Genomic DNA, 26,032 nt, shown 5'->3' with positions numbered 1-26,032 from the left:
TCATATTCGACGAGCACTGCTAAGAAAAACTCCTGCGATCAAGCTCTCAGCGAGTCACGCTGCCCAGGCTATCAAAAACAGCCAAGTAGTGGCAGTGCAAAGCATTCATTTTTGCAAGAAAGTCTATGTACAGCCTCCAGGAGTACCCGACCATCTCATCGAAAAGCTACTCTTTGCTCGATAGAAAACCGTCGGGTAATCCTCGAACGAGTCGACACTCGAAATCCATTTTTGCATTCGTCTGGAGTAGGTCTAAGTACTGCTGAGAAAAAGGGAGATTATATAGGGACAGCATCCACCCGGGAGCAACCAAGAAACACGCGACTAAAACGGGAAATCACATCGTTTATGCGCCGGCTTCGGTGACTTCCTTGCCCTGCTTGGCGGCCTCTGCGAGCTTGGCTTCCCGGCCACCCCAGCTAGAATTGAGAAGAGCTGTCAGTTACACATTCCATAGTTGTGTTGAGAGAAGAAGAAGGCACAGGGGACGGCAATGTGGAGGAGGCGAGTAGAGAACATACTTCCAGTAGCTCAGGTACCGGTATCCTTGAGTCATCTGAGCGGAGCAGTTGATGAAATGGCAGGCGAAGAGGAGATAGTTCTTGGGAGAGACAGCGAGGGCGTAACGCATGAAGGTTGCGGAGTAGATTGTGAGCGCAGCGGTCATCTTTCCGGAGATTCTGTTAGATAATTAGTTGAGGGATTTGACTTGTACCCGCGCAGGTGGTGAAAAGTCGATGGGAGGCTCAGAGCGGCATGAAAACATTCCAAAATCCGAGATAGGGGCGTCATTGAATCATGATGCGAAGCTTAGAAATCTTCAACTGGGTGCGATCACGACGTACATTTCAGGGTCCTTTTGTGTGTCCATCACAGCAGCAACGGGGATACCAAAGTTTGAGGCAGGGCCCCAGAAGTCTGCATTGGCAAAGATTCGTCAGCGATTCTCATGCACATTATCCAGTCAGAATAAAACAGCATCCCGAGACCAATTATGAAAAGCCATCAGAAACCTGAATGCGCGTTCATGAGTCCCATCGCTGCCATCCAGGGCAGGCCGATCTCGGGTGAGAGTGTCAACGCGAGGTATTGCACGTACGGGTTGAGCAGACATAATCCAGAACCTTGTTGGAACGGATCTTAGCATTGATCGCCTTAATTGCAGCGGCCATGTTGAAAAATTAGTCGATGGAGCAGGAGTAAGGGTCCAGAGACAAGTATTCAGGCTTGCTAACCAGGCACGTTTTGTTACCCTTCCCCGACTACGGAATCCCAGCACAGAGTTAACCAGTAGTCACGTGATACTACGGGATATGACTACAGTTCAAGCGAAGTTGTTTTAATAGAAACATTTCAGAAGACGTATTATGAATTGACTAGTGTATCGGTACTTTAGACATATTTAGCATTACTGCTAATGATCCTAGACCAACTTCCTGGAGTTGATTCGTTCTTCGTCGGGCATTTCCAACATCCGCACACGCCGCAACGCCGTTTGCCTGATAGAGATGTGTGCTGTATCTATCTGTGGGATAGACTTGAAATCATGGCGAGTCCTTTTTCCTTTTCCTAGCCTTCAAAAATCTTGCCGTACTCAATGGACGGCCGGGATATTGTATGCTATAGTGCCGTTCCGGAAATCAATTAATCATCTACCACCAAAGCCTGGAGGAGGGTAACCCCGACCCTGACCGGGAGGTTGAAAGCCTGGTGGAGGCTGGAAAGCACCAGCTGCATCGAACTCAATTAGCAAAGAGTTAACCCATACTCAGATGTATTGAATACTTACGAGGACCACCTTGAGGCGCAAAGCCAGGTGGGGGACCGAAGCCAGCTAAGAATGGATGGTTAGCTTCGCTTTGGAACGGAAAGCTCTTCAAAAATGAAAGAAACTTACGAGGTCCACCAGGGGGTCCTCCACGGCCAGCAAATCCGGGAGGAGGTGCTCCAGGGAATCCACCGGGTGGGAAACCACCGAAGCCGCCAGGGGGCGGTGGTGGTCCTCCAACGCCAGCAACAGGGCCTCCCAGGCCGACAGGAAGGCCTCGTCCAGCGGGCTTGCTTATTCCTGGGCCAGCAGCAAGAGTGGCAGCTGCAGCTGCACCGGGCGCACCTGTTCCAAGTCGCGCGGAGGGTTCGGCGGGAGGTGGGCCATCAACGGAGCAGGAAACGACGTGAGTGCCGCGCACGATTGTGAGGCCGAGAGTCCGCTTCTCTTCCGCTTCGACCAGGGGAGCGTTTGACGGCCCAGCAGCGGGCTTGGACTTCCGCTTGACGCGGCGGAATTCTTCTGTGTCTGCGAGTACGAGGTTCATGTGCTATAAGTCAAAAGGCGTTGTCGTTAGCTACATGGGTATGAGAAGAAAAACACCTGTTAGAATTCACCTTATCAAAGGCGAGCATTTGTCCCGTCATCTGTCGGCCGTCGGTCAGGGTAATCCTCATCCGATAGTTGATCTGGAAGAATGTTAGACTGACATGGGGAGCTCTAGAAGAGTCATTGAGTCAATGACTTACGAGGTTTTGCTGCAAACGAGAGTGTCAGCTATGAAATACCGCAGAATCATCGTCTTCACCAAGAGCAACGACCAAAAGAACGGCATGACGAAAACTTACCATCTTGCCCTGCTTGTTGGCGGCCATGTTGGCTGGGCAATGCGCACGAATGCGACTTGGGAATTAAACCAAAGAATGTAGTGAAACAGTAGAAGACGAACTCCCCTACTTGATCATTCACTTTTCGAAGCTTATGCGCCCGTAGATAGGTAATGGAGAATCCAGCTAAAGCAGGTTCTCCAACTCTATCGTTCTGGTGGCACGGGAGTCGGAGTCGTGATCGAGACGCGGCTCTGCGCTTAGCGCCAAACGACCATGCCAAGACGCTAAGGGCTCTCGCTTCCCACACCAGCCCACACATACACTTTTGCACACTTTTCGAACCTTCGATTCTTCCACTCAACGAGTCGACCAATCTAACGCCAAAAGCAGTCGCCATGGTATGTTGCCAGTTTTTTTCTACAAAAGCCCACTACAATCAAGAAAGAAGAATTTTTTTTCTAACAACTTATCGCCATGCAGTCGGACGGAAAGGACAAGAGCGCAAACCCCATGCGCGAGCTGCGCATCCAGAAGCTCGTGCTCAACATCAGTGTCGGCGAGTCTGGTGACAGACTTACCCGTGCTGCTAAGGTGCTCGAGCAGCTGAGCGGTCAGACTCCAGTCTACAGTAAGGACGCCTGAGTTCGATTTTAAAGTTCTTTGTTCCGATGCCGTTGGGACGACGAAGAAGGGGGCGGGGATGGAAGGAGCAAGAAGAACAGTGAGAGACTTGGGAACAGCATGGCTGATGGGACAACTTCTCTCCAAACTATAGGCAAGGCTCGCTACACTGTCCGTACCTTCGGTATCCGTCGTAACGAAAAGATTGCCGTCCACGTTACCGTCCGTGGCCCCAAGGCCGAGGAGATCCTCGAGCGTGGCCTCAAGGTCAAGGAATATGAGCTGAGAAAGAAGAATTTCTCCGAGACCGGTAACTTCGGTTTCGGTATCAGCGAGCACATCGATCTCGGTATCAAGTACGACCCTGGTATCGGTATCTACGGTATGGACTTCTACTGCTGCATGTGAGTGGCCCTCGGTTCTAGTTTTGGCTTCCCCTTGGTCTGCCAGTCAAGTCCAAGGCTGACAGATGTGTGTTTCTTATTAGGACCCGCCCTGGTGAGCGCGTTGCCAAGCGTCGCCGCTGCAAGTCTCGCATCGGTTCCAGCCACAAGATCACCCAGGCCGAGACCATCAAGTGGTTCAAGAACCGCTTCGACGGCATTGTTCGGTAAATATTCCGTCCATGGGTGTGCGGAGGGACCGCTTTGGGGTTGTGTGTTTTATGATGAATCGATAAAAAAGGCGGGCGTTTCTTTACATTGCCGCTCTGCTCTGAAATGCTTCCTTCTACCACGGCATATGGATAGGCGTGCTAGGAATATCAATCCACAATTTCAAAAAACACATCCACTTTTCACAATGAAGGCTTCACGAAGGGTGATGTTTTCCGCATAACCATTGTTGAAAAGTTTTACATGATGCTCCCATGAATCCATGGGCTGCTCATGGGATGTTCCTGGCCGTGGGGTCGATGACTCTCAACCGAGTGCTTTCCGTCAAGGAACACTTTGGGTTGTGTCATTATGTGGGCTATCCAAGGGTTGAAGTCGTAGGACTTGGGTCACCCAACCCTCTTCTGATGCCAGTCTGGTCTCAGAACGGACACCCTTCGAGCACTGGCGTGGCCGTCTATCGTAGAGTGTTCTTGCACTGTAGACGCTCGTAATGCCCCGTAGTGTTCCGGTAACTCATCAGCATCATCTCACTTTAACGGGAATCCTATATTGACTGGATATACGACAACCTGATCCCGGAGACCCCAAATGCATACACCTGTTACCTCATGCATGCTCAATCAGATATGGGCTACGATATAGGACATACGGCAATAGGCAATAATATTCAGCAACCCACAATATTGACTTACCGTTTTTTCAAATCAGCCGCGCAATTATGCTGAACGAAACTGTAACAGGGAAAGCAGTAAATCTCCATTCTGATGACCGACTTCGTGATATTGATATGCCCCCTATGCATCGCATTAACATGTATAAAAAATTTCAATTTCCCTTTCTTTCCTTCACAGCCATTTCGGCTCAATCAACGGCCCCTGGTGTACTTATTCCAGAGCCTCGAGAGGTAGCCACCCTGCTCAGACTGCTCCAGCCAACTCTGCCGACGAGCAGCCATGCTAGGATCAGTAGCATTCCGCTTCGTGCTCGTCAAACCTTCAAAGAGACCTGTGCTTGACTGTCTCCGCTCCCCGCTCCCACTGCGTGGAGGACTTGCACCATGGGCAGAAGTGGTGGACGACTCGGATGACGTTGAGTCCTATGCACGCACGTTAGCTTGAAAGACACAAAAACAGAGATGATGATGAGAGGAAATGTCTGAACGGTGTTTTCTAAGAAACCTGTCAGACGTACATGTCTGTCGTCGTTCACATCGGTCGAGGGTCTTCTACCGGGCAGCGTTTGGATAGCGCCGCCTCTGACCCAGACATTAAGCTGTTCGTAGCGGTCACCTACAGTTCCATGCCAGTGCCGTTTTGGAGGTTCGGACCCGTTGTTCATTTTGGATGATTGACTGAGGGTTGCGAGAGGTTGTTGTCAAGATAGCGGTTCCTAGTGAGTGTGATGAATTAGGCAACGCTCCAAAATCAATCAACTCAGTGCTATTGTGGAATTAGGAGCAACCAGAGCGAGGTGACCTAATAAATAGTAACAAAGGCTTCAGAGAGATTGAGTAAACCTAATGAATAATCAAGAGGTCACCCAACCCTCTGCAGGTCCCAATGATGACAAATGGAGATACTAGAAGGATATTGCTCACTTACCAAACGTTATGAAAGTTTGTGTGCTCATCTCATGAAAGAACATGACTGATTGGTGTACATATAGCCAACTCTTTCCTGCCTGGCCAAGGAGAGGCGTCTCCAGGCGAGAGGGGTAAGCTACCTATCGTAGCTCCCCCTAAAGCAGTGAAACAAACCCTGATGCGATGATGTATCGTGCTCCTCCATTGCCTTCCCAGGAGCTTAATAGGGCCAAATAAGAAATGGATTGATCCAATGGTGGCTCGCAGCTGGTCATCCTTCGAGAAATTGGTCTCATCAAAAGATTGGCACGATGATTCATCATTCTCGCAGAAACGTCCAGGTCTGCCGATGGCAGCACTGATGGACACGCTCTAGGCGAATCACCGCCGAGGAAACGATCATCCAGGCTCAGTCAGACTCCGGAATCTTCGGTTCAGCATGAGTGAGTCTCCATGTAAAAGACAGCGGACTATCTGCAATCGTCGAGGCGATCTCGTGATGGCTGACGTCAAGATTCCTTGATGCGGGGGAACTCGATCGATACATCCATGGATTCAGATTATAGGGAACGGACTCAACAGCGGAGGGGATGGACGTCCATCTGATAAAGTGTGGATTCCATCGCGCCTCATGCTGACCGATAGTTGATACTGTTTCTGATTGCGATAAAGCATCCATCAAACTCCCCTATCTCAGATTGGATCAGGAGCATACGGAGTACATCCCCATGTTCTGTGCCTCAGGCATCAATCGACCTCCGGTGCTGGCGCCGACACGGGATGTTGTTACTTTCCCCGCACAGACCGGCCAAACAGTCGACTGCGATGAAAGTCGACCCGGTCTGGTCGGCCACTCCCGTCGCTTTTGTCGATGAACTCACATCAATCTTGGCTCATATCGCTTCGAGATTCGTTCGCTTGGATGTATTTCTCCGTACTAGCTCAAATGCTCGACTATCAAATGGCTTATCATCGCCATGCTGGGGGAATCCCCACTGATCAGCCACGTTATATATAATGGTAGCCAGGTGCCCCATGAATATGATCCATGGAGGCAAGAAAACGAACCTGGGGTATAACAAAAACTGGGGAGAGAATCACAGATCGACATGGAAACGATTCGATATCCGTATGTGAAGTCTCTTGGCCACCGAGGCTATGTCCAAGGCGTTACCATTACATTGAAGGCTACAAACACTCCCCTTTGTCGCTTCTTTGGTGGCATTCGCTATGGCTTAGCTCCCTCTCAGCGATGGCGAAGAGCCCAGAGGCTACCATCGGATTACACCTATGGCACCCGGGATCAGCCTAGTCAGCGTGACGGGTCAGGCGTCTGTCCGCAACCTTCGTTTATGAACGGTTCTTTCCAAGATGAATGGACCGAGGATTGCTTCCAGTGTAATATCTGGGTTCCTGTAGCAGAACCTCCCGAGATAGGTCTGTCAACTAAGACTCCATGTGCCTTGTTAATTGAATACCCTCCTGAAAAGTTGGCTGACAGCGCACAGGATGGCCTGTTTTAGTCTTTATTCGTAAGTCTTCTATAGCTACCCCAGGGACAGATCATGCCCTTACCCTTCGATATTGTATTGACCCTTTCTACGTCGTAGATGGCGGCTTTCTCCAGTTTGGAACTCCAAACGCCTTCTCGGCGGCAGCTCTTCTGGGTGAGGCGGACTTCAATGCCATCATAGTCATGCCCGCATATCGTCTAGGAGTTTTTGGGTTCCTTTCCTCCTCTGAGATTGAACAAGACGCCACCTATGTAGGAGAGACTGTGGGAAACCATGGCTTCTGGGATCAACGTCTTGCGCTTGAGTGGACCAGAGACAACATCGCTCTTTTTGGTGGCAACCCGTCGCAGGTCACCATATCTGGTTATTCGGCAGGTGAGTCTCCTTCATTCTTCGAATATCTATTCTCATTTCTCGTGTATTCTCATTTGTGTACCAGGAGCCTACTCGGTGTTCTATCAGCTGGCCTACGACCTTCAACTCCCTCCAGCACAATCGCTTGTGAAACAAGTCTGCATCTGGTCCAACTCACCCGGCGTCCAACCCAAAAGTGAAACAGCAGCGCAGCTCCAATTCAACCAGCTCCTTTCTGAACTCAAAATCCCCACGTCCCTATCCTGGGCAGAAAAACTGGCCCGACTCCGCTCTATCCCAGCCAAGTCCCTGCTCGACGCAGCAACCAGCATCGAGCTACACCAGTTCCGCCCAACAAGCGACGGCACCTTCATAGACCCGTCTCTCTTCAATGCTCTGGACAATGGCACCTTCGCCCGCAAACTCACAGCCCGAAACATCAGAATCATGCTCGGCGAATGCCGCGACGAACGATCCCTCTACGCAACATGGCACCCGCCACAGAGCAACACCCTGCAATCCCTGCACCGCCGTCTCCTAGCCGACTACCCCCGTCACATCGCCGACGCCCTGATCAAAATCTACTGTCCAACCGGTCAACTTCCTCCCGGCTGCAAAAACTGGCACACCGACGCCTTCGGCCTGATCTACGCCGACATCCAGGTCCACAAGACCCAGCGTGGGCTCATCCACGCCCTCGCCACCGGCAACGCTGACCGTCTACTCTACCGTTACCGCATCGAGAAGCGTCTGCAGTGCGCGGACCGGACGATCCCGCCCGCGTGGGGCGTCACGCACGCCACAGACCAGTACCTCTGGTTCTGGGGTAATGGGGAGGTGCTGCAAGCGGACGAGAAGCCCATGGTGCGGGAGGCGTTCATTGGCCCGCTCATCAGATTTGTCCGGGGCGATGCGGATGCGGACATCGGCTGGGGAACGGATGATTACCGGCAGGTGAGGTCTCTCAGGCCCGATGGGTCAATCCAGATCTGCGAGGATGGCCTGTGGGACGAAGCCTTGCGGGTCTGGAGGGCGTTGCGAGAGGTGGGGGGGCCCAGCGAAGGCGCTACGTCTGCGAAACTCTGACGAGGCAAAGGATTGTTGGATGGTAATCTACGTGCATTTTACCGTCCATGTGTGACTTGACCTTGTCTGGATCGGACCACCCAGGCCTGCCAAACCATTATGGAATCCATACCTCGGCACACTTCGAGTAGATGCATTCGAGATGGCAACTACGTATGTAATCAATTTATAGACTTTGAAATAGCACCTTGATTGTGCTCGGAAATAGATTCCTTGACAGGTATTAGAAACAACCGACAATAAACCCCAACCCAGATATCAAACGCTCGAAGCAGACATCAAAAGCCATTCCCATTTTCATATCTCCATATAAATAAGCCGTGTACGCGTCCTGTATACAAGACAATACAACCTCATTCTTTTGTAATTTCGCTTTTTGGGGCCTCTTGCCAGCTCTATGCCTTGGCGATCTTACAAATGAGGTCCTGGCCATCAACGGAATCGCCTTCCTTGACGAGCAGGCCAGAGACCTTTCCGCTGTGAGGAGCAGAGATAACCATTTCCTAGTAATTCCATTAGCTTTTGTTTGACATAGTGAACTTTGCGCGCAAATAATGGAAACTCACCATCTTCATGGCGCTCAGAACGGCAACGGGGTCACCCTTCTTGACCTCCGAGCCTTCGTGGACACGGATTTCAACGACGACACCGCTCATGGGAGCACCGATTTGGCTGCTGTCGCCAATGTCGGCCTTGGGGCGGGCGGTGTTATCGACAGAGGCCTTGTTGTCGTCGACGGTGACCTGACGGACCTCACCATTGACCTCGTAGAAGACCTCACGCTGACCGGTCTGCTCGGACAGGGGGCCGATAGCCAGCAACTTGAGGATCAGGACCTTACCCTGCTCCAGCTCTACGTGGAATTCCTCGCCGATCTCGGGCTTGGCCAGGAAGTAGCGGGTAGGCAGGATGGAGAGATCACCAAACTTCTGCACGAACTTCTTGTAGTCCTCAAAGACCTTGGGGTACATGGCGTAACTGGCCACGTCGTACTCAGTGGCGGAGCCATACTTCTCCCGAATCTGGTTCTTGATCTTGGCCAGGTCCAGAGGCTCCAGGTAGAGACCGGGGCGCTTGTCGAGCTTGCGGCGGCCACGCAGAGCCTTGGATCGCAGAGGCTCGGGGAAGCCACCGAAGGGCTGGCCCATGAGACCCTCGAGGAATTCAAGGACAGAGCCGGGGAAGTCCAGCTCGCCAGCACGGGCGACAACGTCCTCGGGAGTCAGCTTGTTGGAGACCATGAACTGAGCCAAGTCACCGACAACCTTGGAGGTGGGGGTGACCTTGACAATGTCGCCGAGCAGGTCGTTGGCCGACTCATATGCCTTCTTGGTCTCGGCCCACTGCTGACCCAGGCCGAGCTGACTGGCCTGGAAGAGGAGGTTGGTCAGCTGACCACCGGGAATTTCGTGCTCGTAGACCTCAGGGTCAGGGCCGGTCAGACCAGCCTCGAACGGCGAGTACAGCAAGCGCAGCTGCTGCCAATAGGAGTCAATGGCACGAACGTGGGCCAGATTGAGCTTGGGGTCGTGCTCGGTGCCCTCGAGAGAAGCAAGGATAGCACCAACGCTGGGCTGAGACGTCATACCGGACATGCTGTCGGTGGCGGCGTCGACGGCGTCAGCGCCGGCCTGAGCGCAGGCAACCATGGAGGCCACACCAGTACCGGCAGAGTCGTGGGTGTGGACGTGGATGGGAAGGTCGGGGTAGCGCTCACGGATGGAGCCAACCAGCAGGCGCGCGGCCTGGGGCTTCAACACACCGGCCATATCCTTGATACCAAGAATGTGGGGGTTGAGCTTGACAATCTTGTCCACCAACGCCAGGTAATACTCGAGGTTGTACTTCTTCTTGGGGTTCAGCATGTCTCCGCTGTAGCAGATGGTGGCCTCGACGACACCCTCGGCGGCCTGCACAGCCTTGATACCGACCTCGAGCTGGTCGACGTCGTTGAGCGCATCGAAAACACGGAAGATGTCGACACCGCACTTCTTGGCCTGCTTGCAGAAGTGGTAAATGGCGTTGTCGGGAAGAGACGAGTAGGCGACCCCGTTGGCACCGCGGAGCAGCATCTGGAAGGGAATGTTGGGCACGGCCTTGCGCAGCTTGCGCAGACGGTCCCAGGGATCCTCGTAGAGGAAGCGCATGGCGACATCGAAAGTGGCACCACCCCAGCATTCCAAACTGTAAGCGTTGGCGTACGCGTGACTGGTTTCCTTGGCGATGTTCAGCAGATCGATCGTGCGGACACGAGTAGCCAACAGCGACTGGTGGGCATCACGCCAGGTGGTGTCCATAATCAAGCAACCCTTGTTGGCACGGACAGCCTTGGCAAAAGCCGCGGGACCTTCACGGTCGATGATCTGCTTCCAACCCTGGGCGCAGGGAACGCTCACGTCAATCGGCTTACCGGCATCGTCCAGCAGGGTAGGCTTGATGATCTCGCCCTTGAGCTTAGGCTCACCGATCTGGCCCTTGATGCTGCTGCCGTTAACGGCGACATCACCCAAGTAGGCAAGAAGTTTCTGGGCACGGTTCTGGCTGCCGATAAGAGCGAACAGCTCGGGAGTGTCATCGATGAAGGTGGTCCAGCACGTGCCATCAATGAAGGTGGGGTGGCTCAGCAGTGAGGTGAGGAACGGAATGTTGGTCTTGACACCGCGAATACGGAATTCGACCAGGGCACGCACGACCTTGCGGCGCGCAATCTCGTATGTGGAACCACGGCAGGTACACTTGACCAGCATGGAGTCGTAGTGAGGGGAGATGATGGCACCCGCGAAACCGTTGCCACCGTCCAAACGAACGCCGTTTCCACCAGCGGAACGGTAGACTTCGATCTTTCCAGTATCGGGTCTGAAGCCGTTAGCCGGGTCTTCGGTGGTGATACGGCACTGGATGGCGAAACCGCGGGTGGAGATGCGGTCCTGGGTCAGGCCCAACTGCTCCAGCGTGGCACCGGCAGCGATTTGGATCTGAGCAGCGACAATATCGATGCCGGTGATTTCCTCGGTGATGGTGTGCTCGACCTGAATACGAGGGTTGATTTCGATGAAGTAGTAGCGGTTCTGCTGGTCAACCAGGAACTCGGCGGTACCGGCGTTGCGGTAGTTGACCGTCTTGGCCAGCTTCACCGCATCCGCCAAAATGCGGTCGCGCACATCGTTCGGCAGATCCTTGGCGGGGGCGATCTCAACGACCTTCTGGTGACGGCGCTGAACGGAGCAGTCACGCTCGAACAGGTGGATGACGTTACCGTGGTTGTCACCGAGAAGCTGGACTTCGATGTGCTTGGGGCGGTCGAGGAAACGCTCGACGAAGACGGTGCCGTTACCAAACGCAGAGCGGGCCTCGGAGGTAGCACGCTCAAAGGCGTCCCGCAGATCGGCCTGATCGCGGACGACACGCATACCACGGCCACCACCGCCGAAGGCAGCCTTGATGATGATGGGGAAGCCATAGGTGTCGGTGAAGGCCTTGACCTCCTCGTAGCGCTCCACTGGACCAGGAGTACCGGGGACCACGGGGACGCCGCACTTGATGGCCAATTGACGGGCAGAGACCTTGTCGCCGAGGGCTTCGATGGTCTCCGGGGTGGGGCCCACAAAGACAATACCAGCATTCTCGACCTTGCGAGCAAACTCGGCGTTCTCAGACAAGAAGCCGTAACCGGGGTGAATCAGGTGCACACCATGCTCCTGAGCAATCTTGACGATCTCATCAATGGCCAAGTAGGCCGCAACGGGGGTATATTGACCGCGATGACCGATCATGTAGGCCTCGTCGGCCTTCTGGCGGTGCATGGACAGACGATCCTCATACGAGTAGATGGCGACTGTCTGGAGAGAAAGTTCGTGGGCGGTACGGAAGATACGGATGGGAATTTCACCACGGTTGGCGACAAGGATCTTTTGAAATTGCATGATGGCAGAGTTGGCACGTAGCCGGCGGTGGACCGAGTCTCTGTGGTGCTCATGATGATCATCGATGAAGTGGGTGTCATCGACCGCCTCCTCGGGCTGGCGAAAGGCAGCAGCCATGGTCGGCAATTGTGTGATGGATGCGAGAGGAAAGTGATTCAATCAGCTGGCCAGCTATTTGCCGCTGCTGCTGCTGATGGCAACAGCGATCAGTAGTTGTGGAAGATGGGAGAGCGAGTCAAAGGGGGGGGAGGGGAAGGGGGATGATGGAAAGCGTAACGGAAGGTTCAACAAGTGAGGCCCGGGAGAAGATGAAGAAGGTTAAAAATCCGGGGGAATTTGCAAAATTGAGAGCGCCGTTGCGAGCGAGGGCAAGTCGGGAAGTAAAAATAAGAGGAATAAGTAGGAAAATAATGAGTCACCTTGGTGGAAGAGGAGGAGAGCAAAAGGAAGCTTCCCGCGGGGCAGCACAAGAAGCAAGAAAAAGGACCGGTTTCGGCAGCGGAGGGGATTGAGCGGCCAGAACAGGAAGGGCGGGAAAGGTTGGAACGACTCCACGGGTGGAATAGGCGAGGCAATGGTCGAATGGGGATGTAATTGGAGCTTGTAAGAATTGATGCAGAGATGAATTGCGATGAATCGATCAAGAACAGCAACAGGGGATACTGGATGGAGGATGAGAAGCGACGGTGATGGGAAAATGTTGTTGATAACGAGGAGCGGGATTTGGACCGTGATAAGAAGGATCTCTGTACTGCCTGAGGCCAATAGTGAGAATACAAGTAGAGAGTACTACGGAGTACGGACACTACTGATCAAACGACGTCCATCTATCATCTGGAAACCTATCTTCATCCTGATGGTGCAGAACTATCGAGTATCTCGATACAAAAAGAATGATTTCACAAATGCTACTCTGATCGACCGCTTGGAAGTCGTGGATTTAGCTCACCGGTACACCGGGCAGCGGGGGATCCCATGGACGGCCCCGTAGGTTTTTTCCCCTTTGTACAAATTGTTGTACAAATCGTTTTACTCTACTGAAAATCAGATACTGGACTATCTATCGACATTCAGTAAGCAAAATTATCCGCTCGACCGAGCCATTGGTGGATGAAATCTTGGTTAATTAGTTGATTTGGTCGTTCATCATGGATCTGTCTACTTTGGAGTATTGACTTCCACATCGAAAAACGATTCCCTTTGCACGATCAAGAAGGTGAAGATGCTCGGGAAATGGCAATAATAACCTCCAAGCTAAGGGACATCCACAAGGCTTCACGTCATATTCTAAAATATCGACGATCGAGAAAGAATCGGGTCATTCAGGTACGTCGACTCCTACAACCTCGGGCCCTCGGTAGATAATCAATCAATCAAACCATCTGAATTGCGAGGAACTACTTTCCCAATAGCATCATTTCTAGAACAGTTAGATCGTTCCTATCCTGGGATAGGGATCGCAAGTTTCCAGGATAATGGCCCTACCCATACCCACAATCCCACATCCTTTCTCGTAATCTCCGTAGGTAAACGGCGCTACGCGCTGGCTCTGGGTCTGATCGGCAGCATTGCCGGACAACAAACTCCGTGCAATCACGTCACGCCCGTCTAGTCTATCAACTAGAATGACCGATTCTGGTTAGATAGACAGAGGGCAAGAAACGTCCATCGTCTGCAACCCGACTGGTCCTTACCTGTTCAAACACCCTCGGACTGGAATGCCCCGACCGATCAACGGACCAGAGTAAGATTGCTCCAATTCCATCTACTGGCACAGGCACGGTCTTGCAAGTCAGCAATTCACTATAAAACTCTGTTTACAAACGGTCTAGACTTTGACCCTGGCAGAAATCTCATTTGACCATGGTCATAGCGACAAGACAGGACAAGATGGACCTTTCCGTGAGGTCATCTGACTTCTATCTACGGAGTACTCTGTACACAATCCTTTGTGGGACAACTACCTAGTAACTGCATTTATGAGGCCAGTAGCGTTGAGATACGGAGTAGTAGACAGAAACTGGCTATGTAACAATGGACACAGGACTGGCTTGATCACTCTACCACTACACAGTGCTCTGCACACCGGGTAACTAATTCTATCTTACTGCGGTCAGCAATGCACATTAGAACCCACGTATCTCCGTACGTACGTCGTACTCTCCTAAATTCCCACACCAAAACTGCCCGGCACCGAAATGCAGCGATGATCTTATCCTTGCTCTGTCACCCCCATCATGACACCTATATGGAGCATCACGGTCAAATAGTTTTATCTTCAGCTGCACAATCCACCCTTTTTCGCATGCTGCATCTCGTTTGCCTCGTCGGCCTATTCACAAATCGCCATGCTACAAGGGAAAAAAAAAAAGTTCCTTGCCCCGAATCGTCCGGGCTAATCTATCTCCCTGGTACTTCCTTTCAACCGATCATCAGCTTGTTCTACTACTCATCGACAGGGACACCTTACAGAATGTAGACTAATGACTGCCGCAATCAATAGACCGGCAGCCATGGCGCATTACCGTTCATGCCGTGAAAGATACTAATTTATTCACCTGGGGGAAAGACAAAAGGTACAAATGTTCAGAGCCTATCGAATACATTGGTACGAAGAGATAAGAGAAAGAAATGCAATGCCATCAGGGATAATGAGTAAAAAGTCACATCGCGAACGAGATACCCAGCCATGTATATCACGAGCCCACCAGCTGGCCCTCTCCCGGTGCATATATTGATGAAAAAACGTCAGCTAGAACGGGCGGAAGCCAGTCGCTTGCGGGGTGATGCCATTAGCCTGTCCGTATGCCATCGGTACAGGGGCAGGCGTCGCCGGCCCTTGGGTCAGCATGAGCCGTGAGCCTCCCAGGATTGGTGTGTTGTCTTCTTCCTTCTTATGCGACGCCTCCCGCGCCTTGCGTTCCTCATTGTCCTTCTTCAGCATCTCGATCGTACGTGTCTGCTCGCAGAGGAAGTTGATCATGTAGGGCATGGTGAAATCATGAAGACCGTGACGCCAAGACATCTCCAGGATGACATCGGGGCGGATGAGATCGTAGCAGGCATACAGCATGCCGACGTAGCACTCGCGGCTGCCAATGTCGACAAACTAGACACAGTCAGCGAATTGTCAGGGTGAGAAAAAGAGATCGATGAGGGATAAACATACGTAGCGAAGAAGCTCCTCGACCACGTCCGACTTGCCAGAAATCGCCGCGGTCTCAATGGCATCCTTGTACAGCTTGTCCTGCTTGGAAAGCGAAATTGATTTCTCCCAGCGCTTGTTGTTACGGTAGATGTTCGCCGCAATCTGTCGGAAGAAGATGAGGTCATGCTTCTCAAGACGCTGCGCCAGCTGTACCGCATCAAAGTTATCATAGTTGTCCACCGAGTCACGTAGAGTCTTGTAATCCTCCTCCTCGATCAAGAGGTCGTTGATGGCATCATTGACGGCCCTCTTGTTCTGAGACTGGACGTTCAAGAGGAACGGCTTGATAAGAGGAATGTTGTCGGAGCTCTGGAAAATGCGTACAACACGGTTTACATCGATCCGAGGAGTCAAGACCTGGAGTAGATCCGTAAGAAGCAGAGGCTGCTCCTGCAGATAGAAGTTCAGAGCACGATAGTAGATCTCCAGGTTGGCAACCTTCACAATGATATCCTTGAATGAATGGTGCTCCCAAGCATCCGCGGCACGCTCCATCATTGCCAAAGCGGCGTTGTCCCACTCGTCGTAGTGACAATACAAGAACACTAGCTCTGGCCAGAGATTTGCTTCCTCACATGCGCGAATCATCTTGGGGATATTGATGCGAGACCAGAACAGCTTGAGGTGCTCCATGACCCGGTCAGGGTGGTACTTGGACAGAGCAATGCCAAGCTCGGTGAACATGCCCATGTGCGCCCTCTCCAGTCCCAGACCAGCTTCGAGAACACTGATCAACTCGTCGAAGTAGCCGTTGCGCTCGTATTGGCGCACAAGATCCTGCAGCTCCTCGGCATGCACAATGAGGTTGAGACCGCAAATCTGCGCGAGACGGAACTCCTTCTTGTCCACACAGGCCTGGTTGACTTCCTTCCAAACCTTGACACTGTTGGCCTTCCGTGCACATTCGACTGCAGCCTGATAGTCTTCCAAGTGCACCAGGGTGGTAGCAAGCTTGGCCCAGTTGGAGATGCTCGTATAGAAGATCTTGGCTGCCTGGTGGTAGCCTTCAGCATAGGCCTTGTCACCAGACGTTTCGACGTCGGCCACGTTGGTGGTACGTAGGAAGTCCTCGAGCTCCGGTAGTTGGTCAAGGCGAGCATAGCAAAAAGCAAGGGCGGTGTCAATGGCTGGCTCCCGCAATGTCTTGCGAGCCATCTTGAGATATTTGACAAGCTCCTCGTCCTTGCCGGCGTGAGTGGCAATCTCGATGACCTCGAGGTAATTCGAGGGATCATTGGCGCGGATGTACGATTCGATCGAGTCAGACACGCGGAGACCATCAAGCTGTGCCTTTGCAACTTTGCTCCACACATCTGGCAACTCCACGCGCTCGGCAAATTCTTGAGCACGGTCAATGCTGACAATGTTCTCAACAAGAACATTGACGGCAGCGATGTAGTTGTTGACCTTCTTATAGATCTCGAACGCTTCTTCGTACAGCCCGACGGAGATACACATTTCGGCAATCTCATCAGCGCTGAACTCATTGAGCTGATGAATGTACTCCATCAGACGTCCCTTGTCGGCCTTAGCTGCCGTCAGCATCAGAAGGTTTTGCAAGCTACCATTGTCGCTGAAGGGCGAGGGCTCGAGAATGATCTTTTCCAGGAGCTCAATAAGCTCGCCAGGAAGATCTGCATCGAGGAACGCCTTGACGGCAACTGAGACTTTGTCAGGTTCAGTCGATTCAGGGACTGCTGTTGCGATGACCTGATCGACAAGGGGACGGCGGTGCAAATTATTCTCGCTCAAGACGAACGACCAAATCTCAGGATCGGCACGCTCAACAAGGTAACGAGCTTGGGCCCGGTACATGGCATTCTCATTGGTAATGTTGATAAGCTCCAGGTCATTTTGTCCTTTCCTGTATGCAATGTAGGCCAGGTTCGGATCACGCTTCTCGCAGTATTTACCGACGGTCAACGTGTCATACATGTCGTTCTCCTTAAGGAACTTCTCGGGGTTGTTGTTGCTGTCGATGTAAATCTTGGCAAGAGCATTGTAGACGGCCTGTTGCTGATTGCCAGTCGCCAGAGTGGCCTCGAGGAAAGGTAAGAGCAACTTCAATCTGTTTCTTGTTTCAACCTCGGAGACGAGCTCATCAATGGGAATAACAGAGGGCTCAACGGTCGACAGAAGGTTCTTGATGATAGCTTCATCACAATCAACATCCAGCAAGCCTCCAACGACGGCCGGAGTGCGAGAAGGGTTGACACGCTGCACATAGACCTCGATTGACTTATATTGTTGGTTCTGGTATAGGTAGAGAACCAAATCGTGGATGAAGTTGAAACGGTCGCAAACGATGATGAGGGGAAGCTGCTCGGTCAGCTTGGCTTCTTTCAGGAAATTCTTGACCTTCTCGGGGTTGTAGTAGTTGCTCTCGCGGCAGATGCGCTCGACCTCGGTGATCTGGCCCATGGCAGTAGCAGCCTCGATATACTTGAAATGAACTTCGGGGTCCTCGCTGAGGTTGACGATGCTTCCGAGATAGTAGTAGAGACCCTCAGCGGTGCGGTACTTCTCGAAAAGGCTGATGAGTTGACCGGGTCCAAGGAGGTCCGAGAACTTGGTCGCAATCTGAACAACAGCCTGCAAGTTCTGGCGGATGTTCACCTCTAACATGGTGTCCATGCAGTCAAGGGTCTGTTCCACGGAAAGGCGGCCAAAGTAGTTCATGAGCCATTCAGGGTTCAGCTTGTCAGTACGGACAATGTTCCGCTTGATCACCGCAGGGTCATCAGTATTTTCCAAAGCACGTTGGATGAGGCCGGCATTCTCGCAAAGCTGGGAGATTCTAGGACGATCATAGTGGGTGAATATCTCGTTACCAAGGATTGCGTCTGCAACCTGGGGAGCGTTGACGAGGTTCATCTCAAGCAACCGTGTCTGCAGGTGGCCGTGCTCGGGCCTATTGTCCTTGAGAGCATCGAGCAAGAACGAGGTTGCCTGCTGAATCATGTTCTGTGACAGGAACACGTCCACGACGCGGTCAAGATCAATGAGTGCGCCACTTTCCTCATTAGCCAGCTGAGCAGCGAATTCGGCACCCTTCTCGGGGTTGACGCGGACAATGTGCTGCAGAAGTTGAGTGTAATCCGGCTGGTATCCAACTTGCTTCGAATAGGTGAGGATCTTGTCAAATTGACCAGTCTCAGCAAACCCGGCAATGACCTTGTGAGGTACATTAGCTTGCAGATAGATGGCCAAAGCCATGTTCATGTCGTATGGTCGGACGATATCTCCGAGTTCCTCGGAGGCTTCCAGCTTATTCTCACGCATCCATTTTTCCAGCAGGTGCTTCCTGTTCTGTTGCAGGACAGGGCGCACAAGCTCAACACTCTCATACTTGTTGAGGGATCCCTTGTCCAAGAGCATACCGAAGTATTGTAGGATGACAGACATCTGTTGGCCAGTTTGAGGCGCATTTTTGAAACGGTTAATAGTCTCGGGTGTACGAAGGAAGCCCCGGGGAGAGTTGGCAGCGATCTTGGCAGCTTCAGAATAATTGCCCTGCGCCAGCAAGTTATCGAACTGCTGCTGGTAGAGGTGATCCGCTCCAGGAAGGCCAGCCTTTGACGCGAGCTTCACCGCAAGTCCAGACATGGCAGGGTTCTCCATCAGGTACTGGATAATAGTTCCCTCATCAACGCTGACCGACAGGACTTGGCCTTTGCGGTTGACACCGACCAGGCCTGTAGATTCTGAGTCGGGGGCCGTAGTGAAAATTGTTTCGCTGGAGATACGGTTCATGAAGATACATGTCCCGGTTTCCAGGTCGTAAAGATGAATGAAGCCATACTTGGTAACGAGGTAAACGATGTCGTACTTTCTGGAGACTTGCATAGCGACCGGGAAATCATTAACTGCTTCTTGCGGGAAGTACACTTCCACGGCCTTTTTCTGGAAGCGCGGATTCGGCTCCTGGTGATCGATCTCGGCGATCTGCAGTTTCGCGCCGGTCTGAGTACGAACTGCGAAGGTGAACAGCTTGTGCTCCAAAGGAGAGCCTTCGACTCTGATCGAAGCAAAAGCTGCTGCATGTCCTTCAATAAATTGAGAAATCCCGCGATCTTTGGAATACAGCTGCATTGAACCCACAACACGTCCCTGCTGTTGGCTGATACCGACCACGACCATCCACTTCTCGTCGTCATTGACACGGTAGTTAATAATTTGGCAACCCTGGCAACGGCGATTGTCAGTTACTATGAGTCGAGCAATGCGTTGGACTTGTTGATCTCCGCCACACTTACACTCAGGTTTGGAAGTCTGTCAAAAATTTTGAGAGGCTGGTTCTGGGTTGGATCAAAAACGTCCCAGTGGTAGACCGATGCGTCGGTGACCAAACCTAGACTCGTTTCACTGAACCACTTCCAGTAGACAACATCTTCATTCATGACAGCAGACTTGAGCTTCTGCTTTGCGGAAAGGTCGAAGATCTGAATTGTTCGACCCTGAGCTCTGAGGGCGATGATGTTTCTGGACCAGTGCATAATCGCACTGTCCGCATTGATCGGCCGCTTGATAGTTTCATTGTTGTTTTTGAGGTTGACGATAATGACTTGGGGCTTGTCATCTTCATTGAGTTTTTGTCTCACGCAAACGAAATGATCCGATTCTAAAGTCTATCCAGCAACGACAACGCCGTTAGCAAGCTCCGGGTCAGATCCCTGTTTTCGAGGTGCGCCTCCAAGCTGTACTTACACATGAGTTGAAGCCAATCGATTGTGGCTAGAATAAACGAGATGTAAGCAGATATTCACAAGATTTATAGGTAAAGAGAGGCGCGTCCGGCGTGCCGGCATGCGACACCCTAGTTCACCTGCGGATAGCATCAGGCAGCATGGGATGGTAGAACATACAGCAATTTCAGCAGTTGTCAGCTACAGTAGATGAACCACACATTAGCACTCTCCGTCAATGAGCGAAATTGAATCAACACGTGAGAGAGGGGGAAATACATTGATGAGCTCCGTGAACTTGATGGGAAGAGGAGCCATATTTACCAAGGCCGTAAGACGACCTTACCCGCCCAACGAAACGCCGCTGAAAAGAAATCAACTAAGCTCGAGGTGAAAAAACTGAATTGGATAACGGCGAATTGAAGCTAAAGACGGGGAAAAGAAAGAAAGTAAAGGTAAGGAATTAGAGGAAGTGAGATGAGTAAGGGAGGGATATGTAGGTGGATTAGCAACTGGAGAAAGCGGGAAGTGACCTCAGGAGGCCGACGCTGTTGTCGTTGGTGAGGTGTCGCTTATGGGGTCGTCACGTGCAAAGGGGTAAGCTCCAAACGGTACCTGCACAGTCAAGCAATGAGGATGAAGGTGAGGCGAATGAGAAAAGTGTATGGAACTAATGATGAAAATTGAATGAGATGTCTGGTCTCCTGAGATATTATTAGGCATTGGTAGAAGTATTCAATTGAGGGTTTGTGTTTGCTTTTTTTCCCATTTTCAATGTCTTGAATCTTGATTGAGCTCCCATAGATAGGTGACAGTGAGGCTCATAGGCACGTGGATGGCCTGAGTCCTATTTTAAGTGACAGGTGTTAGGGTTTCTTTGAGTAAGGTAGTGTTTGATATCTCCATTTTGATTCACTACCGCCTGCCAGGTAGACCTCCATCTGAGCTGAGCTGAGTCAAAGATGGTAATAGCAATAGTACTTCACTAAGCAGGCTCGGGTGAGACAAATTGATCAGATTCCAATCTCAAGCTAGAATGGACTCCTGGGGTGCGTGACTTAAAGGACGGGTCGAATCTTCTTTACTGGTGGAAATGCTCATTCGCAGCACCCCGTCATTCCATTAGATCGTTCAAGACACTCACACATGGCAAGTAACAACCCCCATACTCCTGTCTAGAATGTCTCAATGACTATCTCATCCATGTCCACATGCCCAGAGAATACGGGAAGGGAAAGACAAGCTGTCAATTTCCACCTCCAGAGCATGTGCGTTGACTAAAGTATGACCTGGTACTGTCAATTTTATACCTGATATCAAGTCATGCAAGACGAGGATCGCGATAACCACGATCATCTATGGCCACGGAGGCATTGACCAGTGAACACAACAAGATATTATTGATCTACTATTTCTAGCCCTTCCCTTATATTCGTTCGGATTGAGATGCTGCAAATCCCCCACCAGCTCTAATGATGATTTGCAACGATCAGTACTATCTAGGTCGACGGCAACATATCAGAACGTATATGCAATCTCGGAGTCATGGAGAAACAAGGACCATTGTTGTCATTATTGGAGTCAGGAAATGCTCCTTTGAGCTATTTGTGGATGAAGACAAGAGATATCGCGTAGCAGGAAACAGGTAGTAGTATTCCTAGCTATATACAACCGAGCAGCATTTGCAAACCTACCGTACCTCGATGTGGGTGTTCTTGCCCCTGGGTCGGACTTCCGATTGCTCCAAGGACAGGTTGTTGTGGCTTTTGAGACAAACCAGGGGCGGGCCACTGTGCAGCTAATGCAGGACATGTGTGGTTGATCTTTGTTGGTAGTGCGGGAAGGCTGTCCAATCTTCTTGCATACATATGTGCCTGCATCAGTCGTTATTCCCCAACAGTGCAACTTTAGACCTCTGCAACCCATAAGCTTCTGCTATGCTCATTGCATACCTACATAAAGCACGGACATAGACAGAAAAGGGTTGCGGAAATCGTCCGGGTGCTGTAATTATTCAAATAAAAGGGAAAAAATAGTGACAAAAAGAGTGCTCACAAGCGGATTTGAACCGCTGACCTCATGATTACTAGTCATGCGCTCTACCAACTGAGCTATGCGAGCTGGTAGATATTAGTACACAGCTCACTTTGCTAAATATGAGACTTGCGCTGTGCCCTATTACATCTCCATGCCGCATCCACTTGCGTCTTGTATATCACTACCACCCGATTCCATACACGTTCTTCGACCTTTCACACCGGATGGTTCCCATTTGGCATTCCACTCGATTGATACTCTCGTAGGTGCGGAGCTAAATAAAGTGTTGGATCATCCCTTGTTCATGTGGGTTGTTATTGGTTCTTATAACCATGGCCTGCTTGAGCCGATCTCAAGTATATTTCTGCCAAAACGTTGTCAGTAAAGCACAACACCATTTACAATGTACCCAACTAGCGGTTGTCTCGCATGTTCTACCAGCTTATTATCAACAGCAAGGCGCAGTTATCAACAACATCATCGAGGTGCAAAAGAAAGCATGCGGGGTTGCATAGTTACATATACCACAAGTCCACAAACACTGATATCAAACCCAACTTACAGGGACAGCATGAGCGAAAAAAACACGCCCCCTCCCCCCACCCCCCCGAAGAAGAACGTACTCACACCGTCTTAATAAGTTAGATGGACAGCAGGAACACACTCAAATAGCCTCAGCAGCTAATCGAGACCTGATAGTCTGCCTTTTTCGAGCCCATTGAATGGAACAAGTACGACCAGAGACCTGCGGATGTAGTTGTCACAGAACGGCACGGACCTCGTTGCAAACCCCAAAGCAATCAGCCATGAAGGTAGGGGTATAGCGAATGACGCGCGCCGACTGTATTCTACCAACTTTTAATTGTCTGGCACCTTTCTTGCAATGTCCTGTGCTGGACACTATGATGCAGACAGTGCCTCTGACGTTGGTTTATTACACAGCTACAACATCCCAGAAAGTATAAACATGAATAAAATGGCACTGAGTTGAATCTATACAAGTTCTGTTCGTTAAGGCGCTATTCACAACGCCAACACATCCCATAATCACATCAAAGACATCAAGCACTTTTGGCATGACTCTCTTGGAGGCCTGAAGATGGTAATACTTATAGGGTCATCACAAGACTACGCAAACATCACTGCGGTATCATCGCCTACTAAGACAGTAGTAAACTCCTTACACCTAGTGGTGGAACAGACGGGTGCCCTGTTCGACGAAGACGATACCAAGCTTCTCGGCCGTCTCAAAGACGGGGCCGTCGTTCTGGCTACCGCTGGGGGCAGCGATGTACTTGGCACCCGAACGAGCTGCACGGAACACGTTGTCGATGAAGGGGAACTGTTTGATTCTGCATCAGTACAAGCTACAAAAACGCGAAATAGAGTGGTCAAATCACTTACGAAAGCATCGGACGAGACGGCAACCTCCCCCATCTTGGACAGCCAGCTGTCACGCTCCTCTTGGGTGAAAGGAGCAGGGACTTCCTCGAAGACGCGCTCGTACTCGGCCTTCTCGACTTCGTTACGGGGGGTCTGTCCAGAGCAGAGAAGGTCAATCGCGTTGCTCTTGTCAGCACGCTTGGTGCCGGCCTTCCACTTGATGTTCAGCACACGGTCGTGGAAGCGCATCCACCAGTTGTCTGCCTTGTCACCGGCCAAACGAGTGCAGTGGATACGGCTCTGCTGACCAGCACCCAGACCGATGACCTGGCCGTTCAGGGCGTAGCAAACCGAGTTGGACTGAGTGTACTTCAGAGCAATAGTGGCCACAGTGAGATCCCGCAGAGCAGAGTCGGGAAGGGCCTTCAAGTCCTTAGGAGTGATGATGGTGTTGAAAGTCTTCTGAGGGGAGATGACAACATCGTTGCGCTGTTGGCTGAGCTGAACACCATATATAGTGCGAGTCTCCTCGGAAGCGGGGACGTAGTTCTCGTCCATCTGCAGGACAAGGTATTTGCCACCCTTCTTCTTAGAGAGGATCTCCAGCGCCTCAGGGGTGTAACCAGCGGCGATCACACCGTCGGAAACCTCGCGGGAAATAATCTTGGCAGTGGGGACATCACAGACGTCGCTGAGAGCAAGTAGATCCCCGAAACTGGACATGCGGTCCGCTCCACGGGCACGAGCATAAGCCTGGGCAAGTCCAGAAGTCTCGATACCGGCAATGTCATCGACCATGTAGACCTTGCGCTCCTTCTCGCTCAGAGGGACACCGACGGCAGCACCTGCAGGAGAGACGTGCTTGAAGCTGGCTGCGGCGGGGTAGCCGAGAGCCTGCTTGAGCTCCTTGACCAGAGCCCAGGCGTTAAGGGCATCGAGTAGGTTGATGTAGCCCGGGGATCCGTTAAGAGCCTTGAAGGGGAGCTTGCCATGGAGCATGTAAGCAGAGGCAGGCTTCTGGTGAGGGTTGGCGCCGTAGCGCAGAGGCAAGTACTGTTCGCCATTGCCAGCATACTGCTTGCGGAAGAAGCCCGAGATGGCAGTATCGTAGTCCGCAGTGTGTTCAAAGGCCTTGAGGGCGTACTGCTTCCGGCTGGTCTCGGAGATCTCTCCAGCTTCCAGCTCCTTCAGAAACTCGGGGTAGTCCTGGGGGTCTGAGAGGATGGTGACACGAGCATGGTTCTTGGCAGCAGCGCGCAGAAGGGTTACACCGCCGATGTCAATCTCCTCAACGGCCTCAGCAATGGTAACGTTGACCTTGTTGACGGTCTCCTTGAAGGGGTAAAGGTTGCAGACAACGAAGTCAACTTTGGAAATATTCTGGTCGGCCAGATCCTTCTCGTCGGACTCGATGTCGCGAGCAAGAATACCACCGTGGACAGCGGGGTGGAGGGTCTTGACACGGCCACCGAGCATCTCAGGGGCGTGAGTGATAGCCGAAACATCCCTAACGATTGAAGCACCATGTCAGTAACCATGACTGCGAGCAAATGGGGGGAGGTGGTGACTCACTCGACCGGGAACCCAGCTTCACGGATCATTCTGGCGGTACCGCCAGATGCGAGCAGACGGACATTGTGCTTGACCAGACCCTTGGCCAGGTCCAGAAGGCCAGTCTTGTCATAGACGGAGAGGATAGCTGTTCATAGAAAAAAAAGTGTACAACATTGAGTCAGTTTAATGCTCATTTCAATTCTACAAGAGTAACAAAACTCAGAGTGGGGAAGCAACCGGCCAGCACGACTTGGCGAGGAACAGACCCAAGCTCCGAGTGAGGGGAAGAAGAGAAGAATACAATAGATAAAACATACCTGACTTTTGTTGAGACATCGTGAGACACTTGACAGCGATGGACACTGGGACACAACAGAGTCAGAATCGAGCACCGACGAAAATCTGGAAGGGTGGTTGGAGTATGGGAAAAAGTTCAACGACAATCAAGACGAGGAGCCCCGCTTGAAGTCAATTGAGTTGGGTCCTGAGGGCGATAATTCTATTATTCTTATTCTTACCTGAGAATATCACAGTCTGGGTAGAATGAAGATAAGCGTCACCAGTCTCACTGTCAATCACAGGTATAAGAGGTATCTGCAACGATTATCTATCGACAGCTTTTCTATCTCTGCTCATCCCACCGCGGGGTCAGCCATGATCCTCTCTTTCCTCCCTGAGGATCATCGCCGCTCTCGGACTGTTTGTATCATTACAGATGATTTCTCAAATAACCACCCCACATCCATTCACCATCTGGTAATTCACCGTCAGGTGTAATGTAATTTCAAAGAATGGATCCCCTGAGCCAGAGCTGTCACATGATAATCACATAGCAATGTGATGAGGGTTTACATAATTATGCACTGCACT

General features: G+C 51.5%; 8 protein-coding genes and 1 non-coding gene across 9 annotated transcripts; 2 read left to right on the top strand and 7 right to left on the bottom strand.

The window, feature by feature from the left end:
- On the bottom strand, positions 1–1,252 carry AFUA_4G07750 (pyruvate transporter MPC1). The gene is made up of 4 exons (XM_746957.2): positions 1,100–1,252; positions 846–918; positions 522–680; positions 1–419 (listed from the first exon to the last, which is right to left on the bottom strand). The coding sequence occupies exons 1-4, from the start codon at positions 1,170–1,172 to the stop codon at positions 347–349; spliced, it is 378 nt and encodes a 125-aa protein (XP_752050.1). The 5' UTR covers positions 1,173–1,252; the 3' UTR covers positions 1–346.
- Positions 1,253–1,256: 4 nt separating this feature from the next.
- On the bottom strand, positions 1,257–2,995 carry AFUA_4G07740 (small nuclear ribonucleoprotein-associated protein; the record flags this gene model as incomplete). Its single annotated transcript, XM_746958.2, has 5 exons — positions 1,257–1,731; positions 1,790–2,318; positions 2,386–2,457; positions 2,535–2,545; positions 2,617–2,995. 5 exons carry the CDS (start codon positions 2,993–2,995, stop codon positions 1,649–1,651), a joined length of 1,074 nt encoding a protein of 357 aa, XP_752051.1. The 3' UTR covers positions 1,257–1,648.
- Positions 2,996–3,072: 77 nt separating this feature from the next.
- On the top strand, positions 3,073–3,833 carry AFUA_4G07730 (60S ribosomal protein uL5; the record flags this gene model as incomplete). Its single annotated transcript, XM_746959.1, has 3 exons — positions 3,073–3,226; positions 3,374–3,623; positions 3,707–3,833. The coding sequence occupies 3 exons, from the start codon at positions 3,073–3,075 to the stop codon at positions 3,831–3,833; spliced, it is 531 nt and encodes a 176-aa protein (XP_752052.1).
- Positions 3,834–4,532: 699 nt separating this feature from the next.
- AFUA_4G07725 (uncharacterized protein) lies at positions 4,533–5,459 on the bottom strand. The gene is made up of 2 exons (XM_077804596.1): positions 5,028–5,459; positions 4,533–4,932 (listed from the first exon to the last, which is right to left on the bottom strand). The coding sequence occupies exons 1-2, from the start codon at positions 5,172–5,174 to the stop codon at positions 4,702–4,704; spliced, it is 378 nt and encodes a 125-aa protein (XP_077660742.1). The 5' UTR covers positions 5,175–5,459; the 3' UTR covers positions 4,533–4,701.
- Positions 5,460–6,527: 1,068 nt separating this feature from the next.
- AFUA_4G07720 (putative carboxylesterase) lies at positions 6,528–8,372 on the top strand (the record flags this gene model as incomplete). Its single annotated transcript, XM_746960.1, has 4 exons — positions 6,528–6,855; positions 6,927–6,950; positions 6,981–7,307; positions 7,372–8,372. The coding sequence occupies 4 exons, from the start codon at positions 6,528–6,530 to the stop codon at positions 8,370–8,372; spliced, it is 1,680 nt and encodes a 559-aa protein (XP_752053.1).
- A 178-nt stretch (positions 8,373–8,550) lies between these two features.
- AFUA_4G07710 (pyruvate carboxylase) lies at positions 8,551–13,218 on the bottom strand. Its single transcript, XM_746961.2, has 2 exons — positions 8,939–13,218; positions 8,551–8,875 (listed from the first exon to the last, which is right to left on the bottom strand). The coding sequence occupies exons 1-2, from the start codon at positions 12,410–12,412 to the stop codon at positions 8,768–8,770; spliced, it is 3,582 nt and encodes a 1,193-aa protein (XP_752054.1). The 5' UTR covers positions 12,413–13,218; the 3' UTR covers positions 8,551–8,767.
- Positions 13,219–14,082: 864 nt separating this feature from the next.
- Positions 14,083–21,023, bottom strand: AFUA_4G07700 (uncharacterized protein). Its single transcript, XM_077804595.1, has 6 exons — positions 20,468–21,023; positions 20,369–20,389; positions 20,211–20,237; positions 19,760–20,131; positions 15,465–19,688; positions 14,083–15,404 (listed from the first exon to the last, which is right to left on the bottom strand). The coding sequence occupies exons 1-6, from the start codon at positions 20,504–20,506 to the stop codon at positions 15,048–15,050; spliced, it is 5,040 nt and encodes a 1,679-aa protein (XP_077660741.1). The 5' UTR covers positions 20,507–21,023; the 3' UTR covers positions 14,083–15,047.
- Positions 21,024–22,236: 1,213 nt separating this feature from the next.
- On the bottom strand, positions 22,237–22,309 carry tT(AGU)3. Its single transcript has one exon. It is a non-coding gene (tRNA).
- Positions 22,310–23,163: 854 nt separating this feature from the next.
- Positions 23,164–25,858, bottom strand: AFUA_4G07690 (phosphoribosylaminoimidazolecarboxamide formyltransferase/IMP cyclohydrolase). The gene is made up of 5 exons (XM_746963.2): positions 25,681–25,858; positions 25,480–25,524; positions 25,181–25,307; positions 23,630–25,115; positions 23,164–23,567 (listed from the first exon to the last, which is right to left on the bottom strand). Exons 2-5 carry the CDS (start codon positions 25,496–25,498, stop codon positions 23,412–23,414), a joined length of 1,788 nt encoding a protein of 595 aa, XP_752056.1. The 5' UTR covers positions 25,499–25,524; positions 25,681–25,858; the 3' UTR covers positions 23,164–23,411.
- Between the last annotated feature and the right edge of the window lie 174 nt (positions 25,859–26,032).

The sequence above is a fragment of the Aspergillus fumigatus genome, chromosome 4 (assembly GCF_000002655.1).
Source record: "Aspergillus fumigatus Af293 chromosome 4, whole genome shotgun sequence".
Classification (NCBI taxonomy): domain Eukaryota; kingdom Fungi; phylum Ascomycota; class Eurotiomycetes; order Eurotiales; family Aspergillaceae; genus Aspergillus; species Aspergillus fumigatus.
This window is presented reverse-complemented; position numbering and strand designations above follow the sequence as displayed.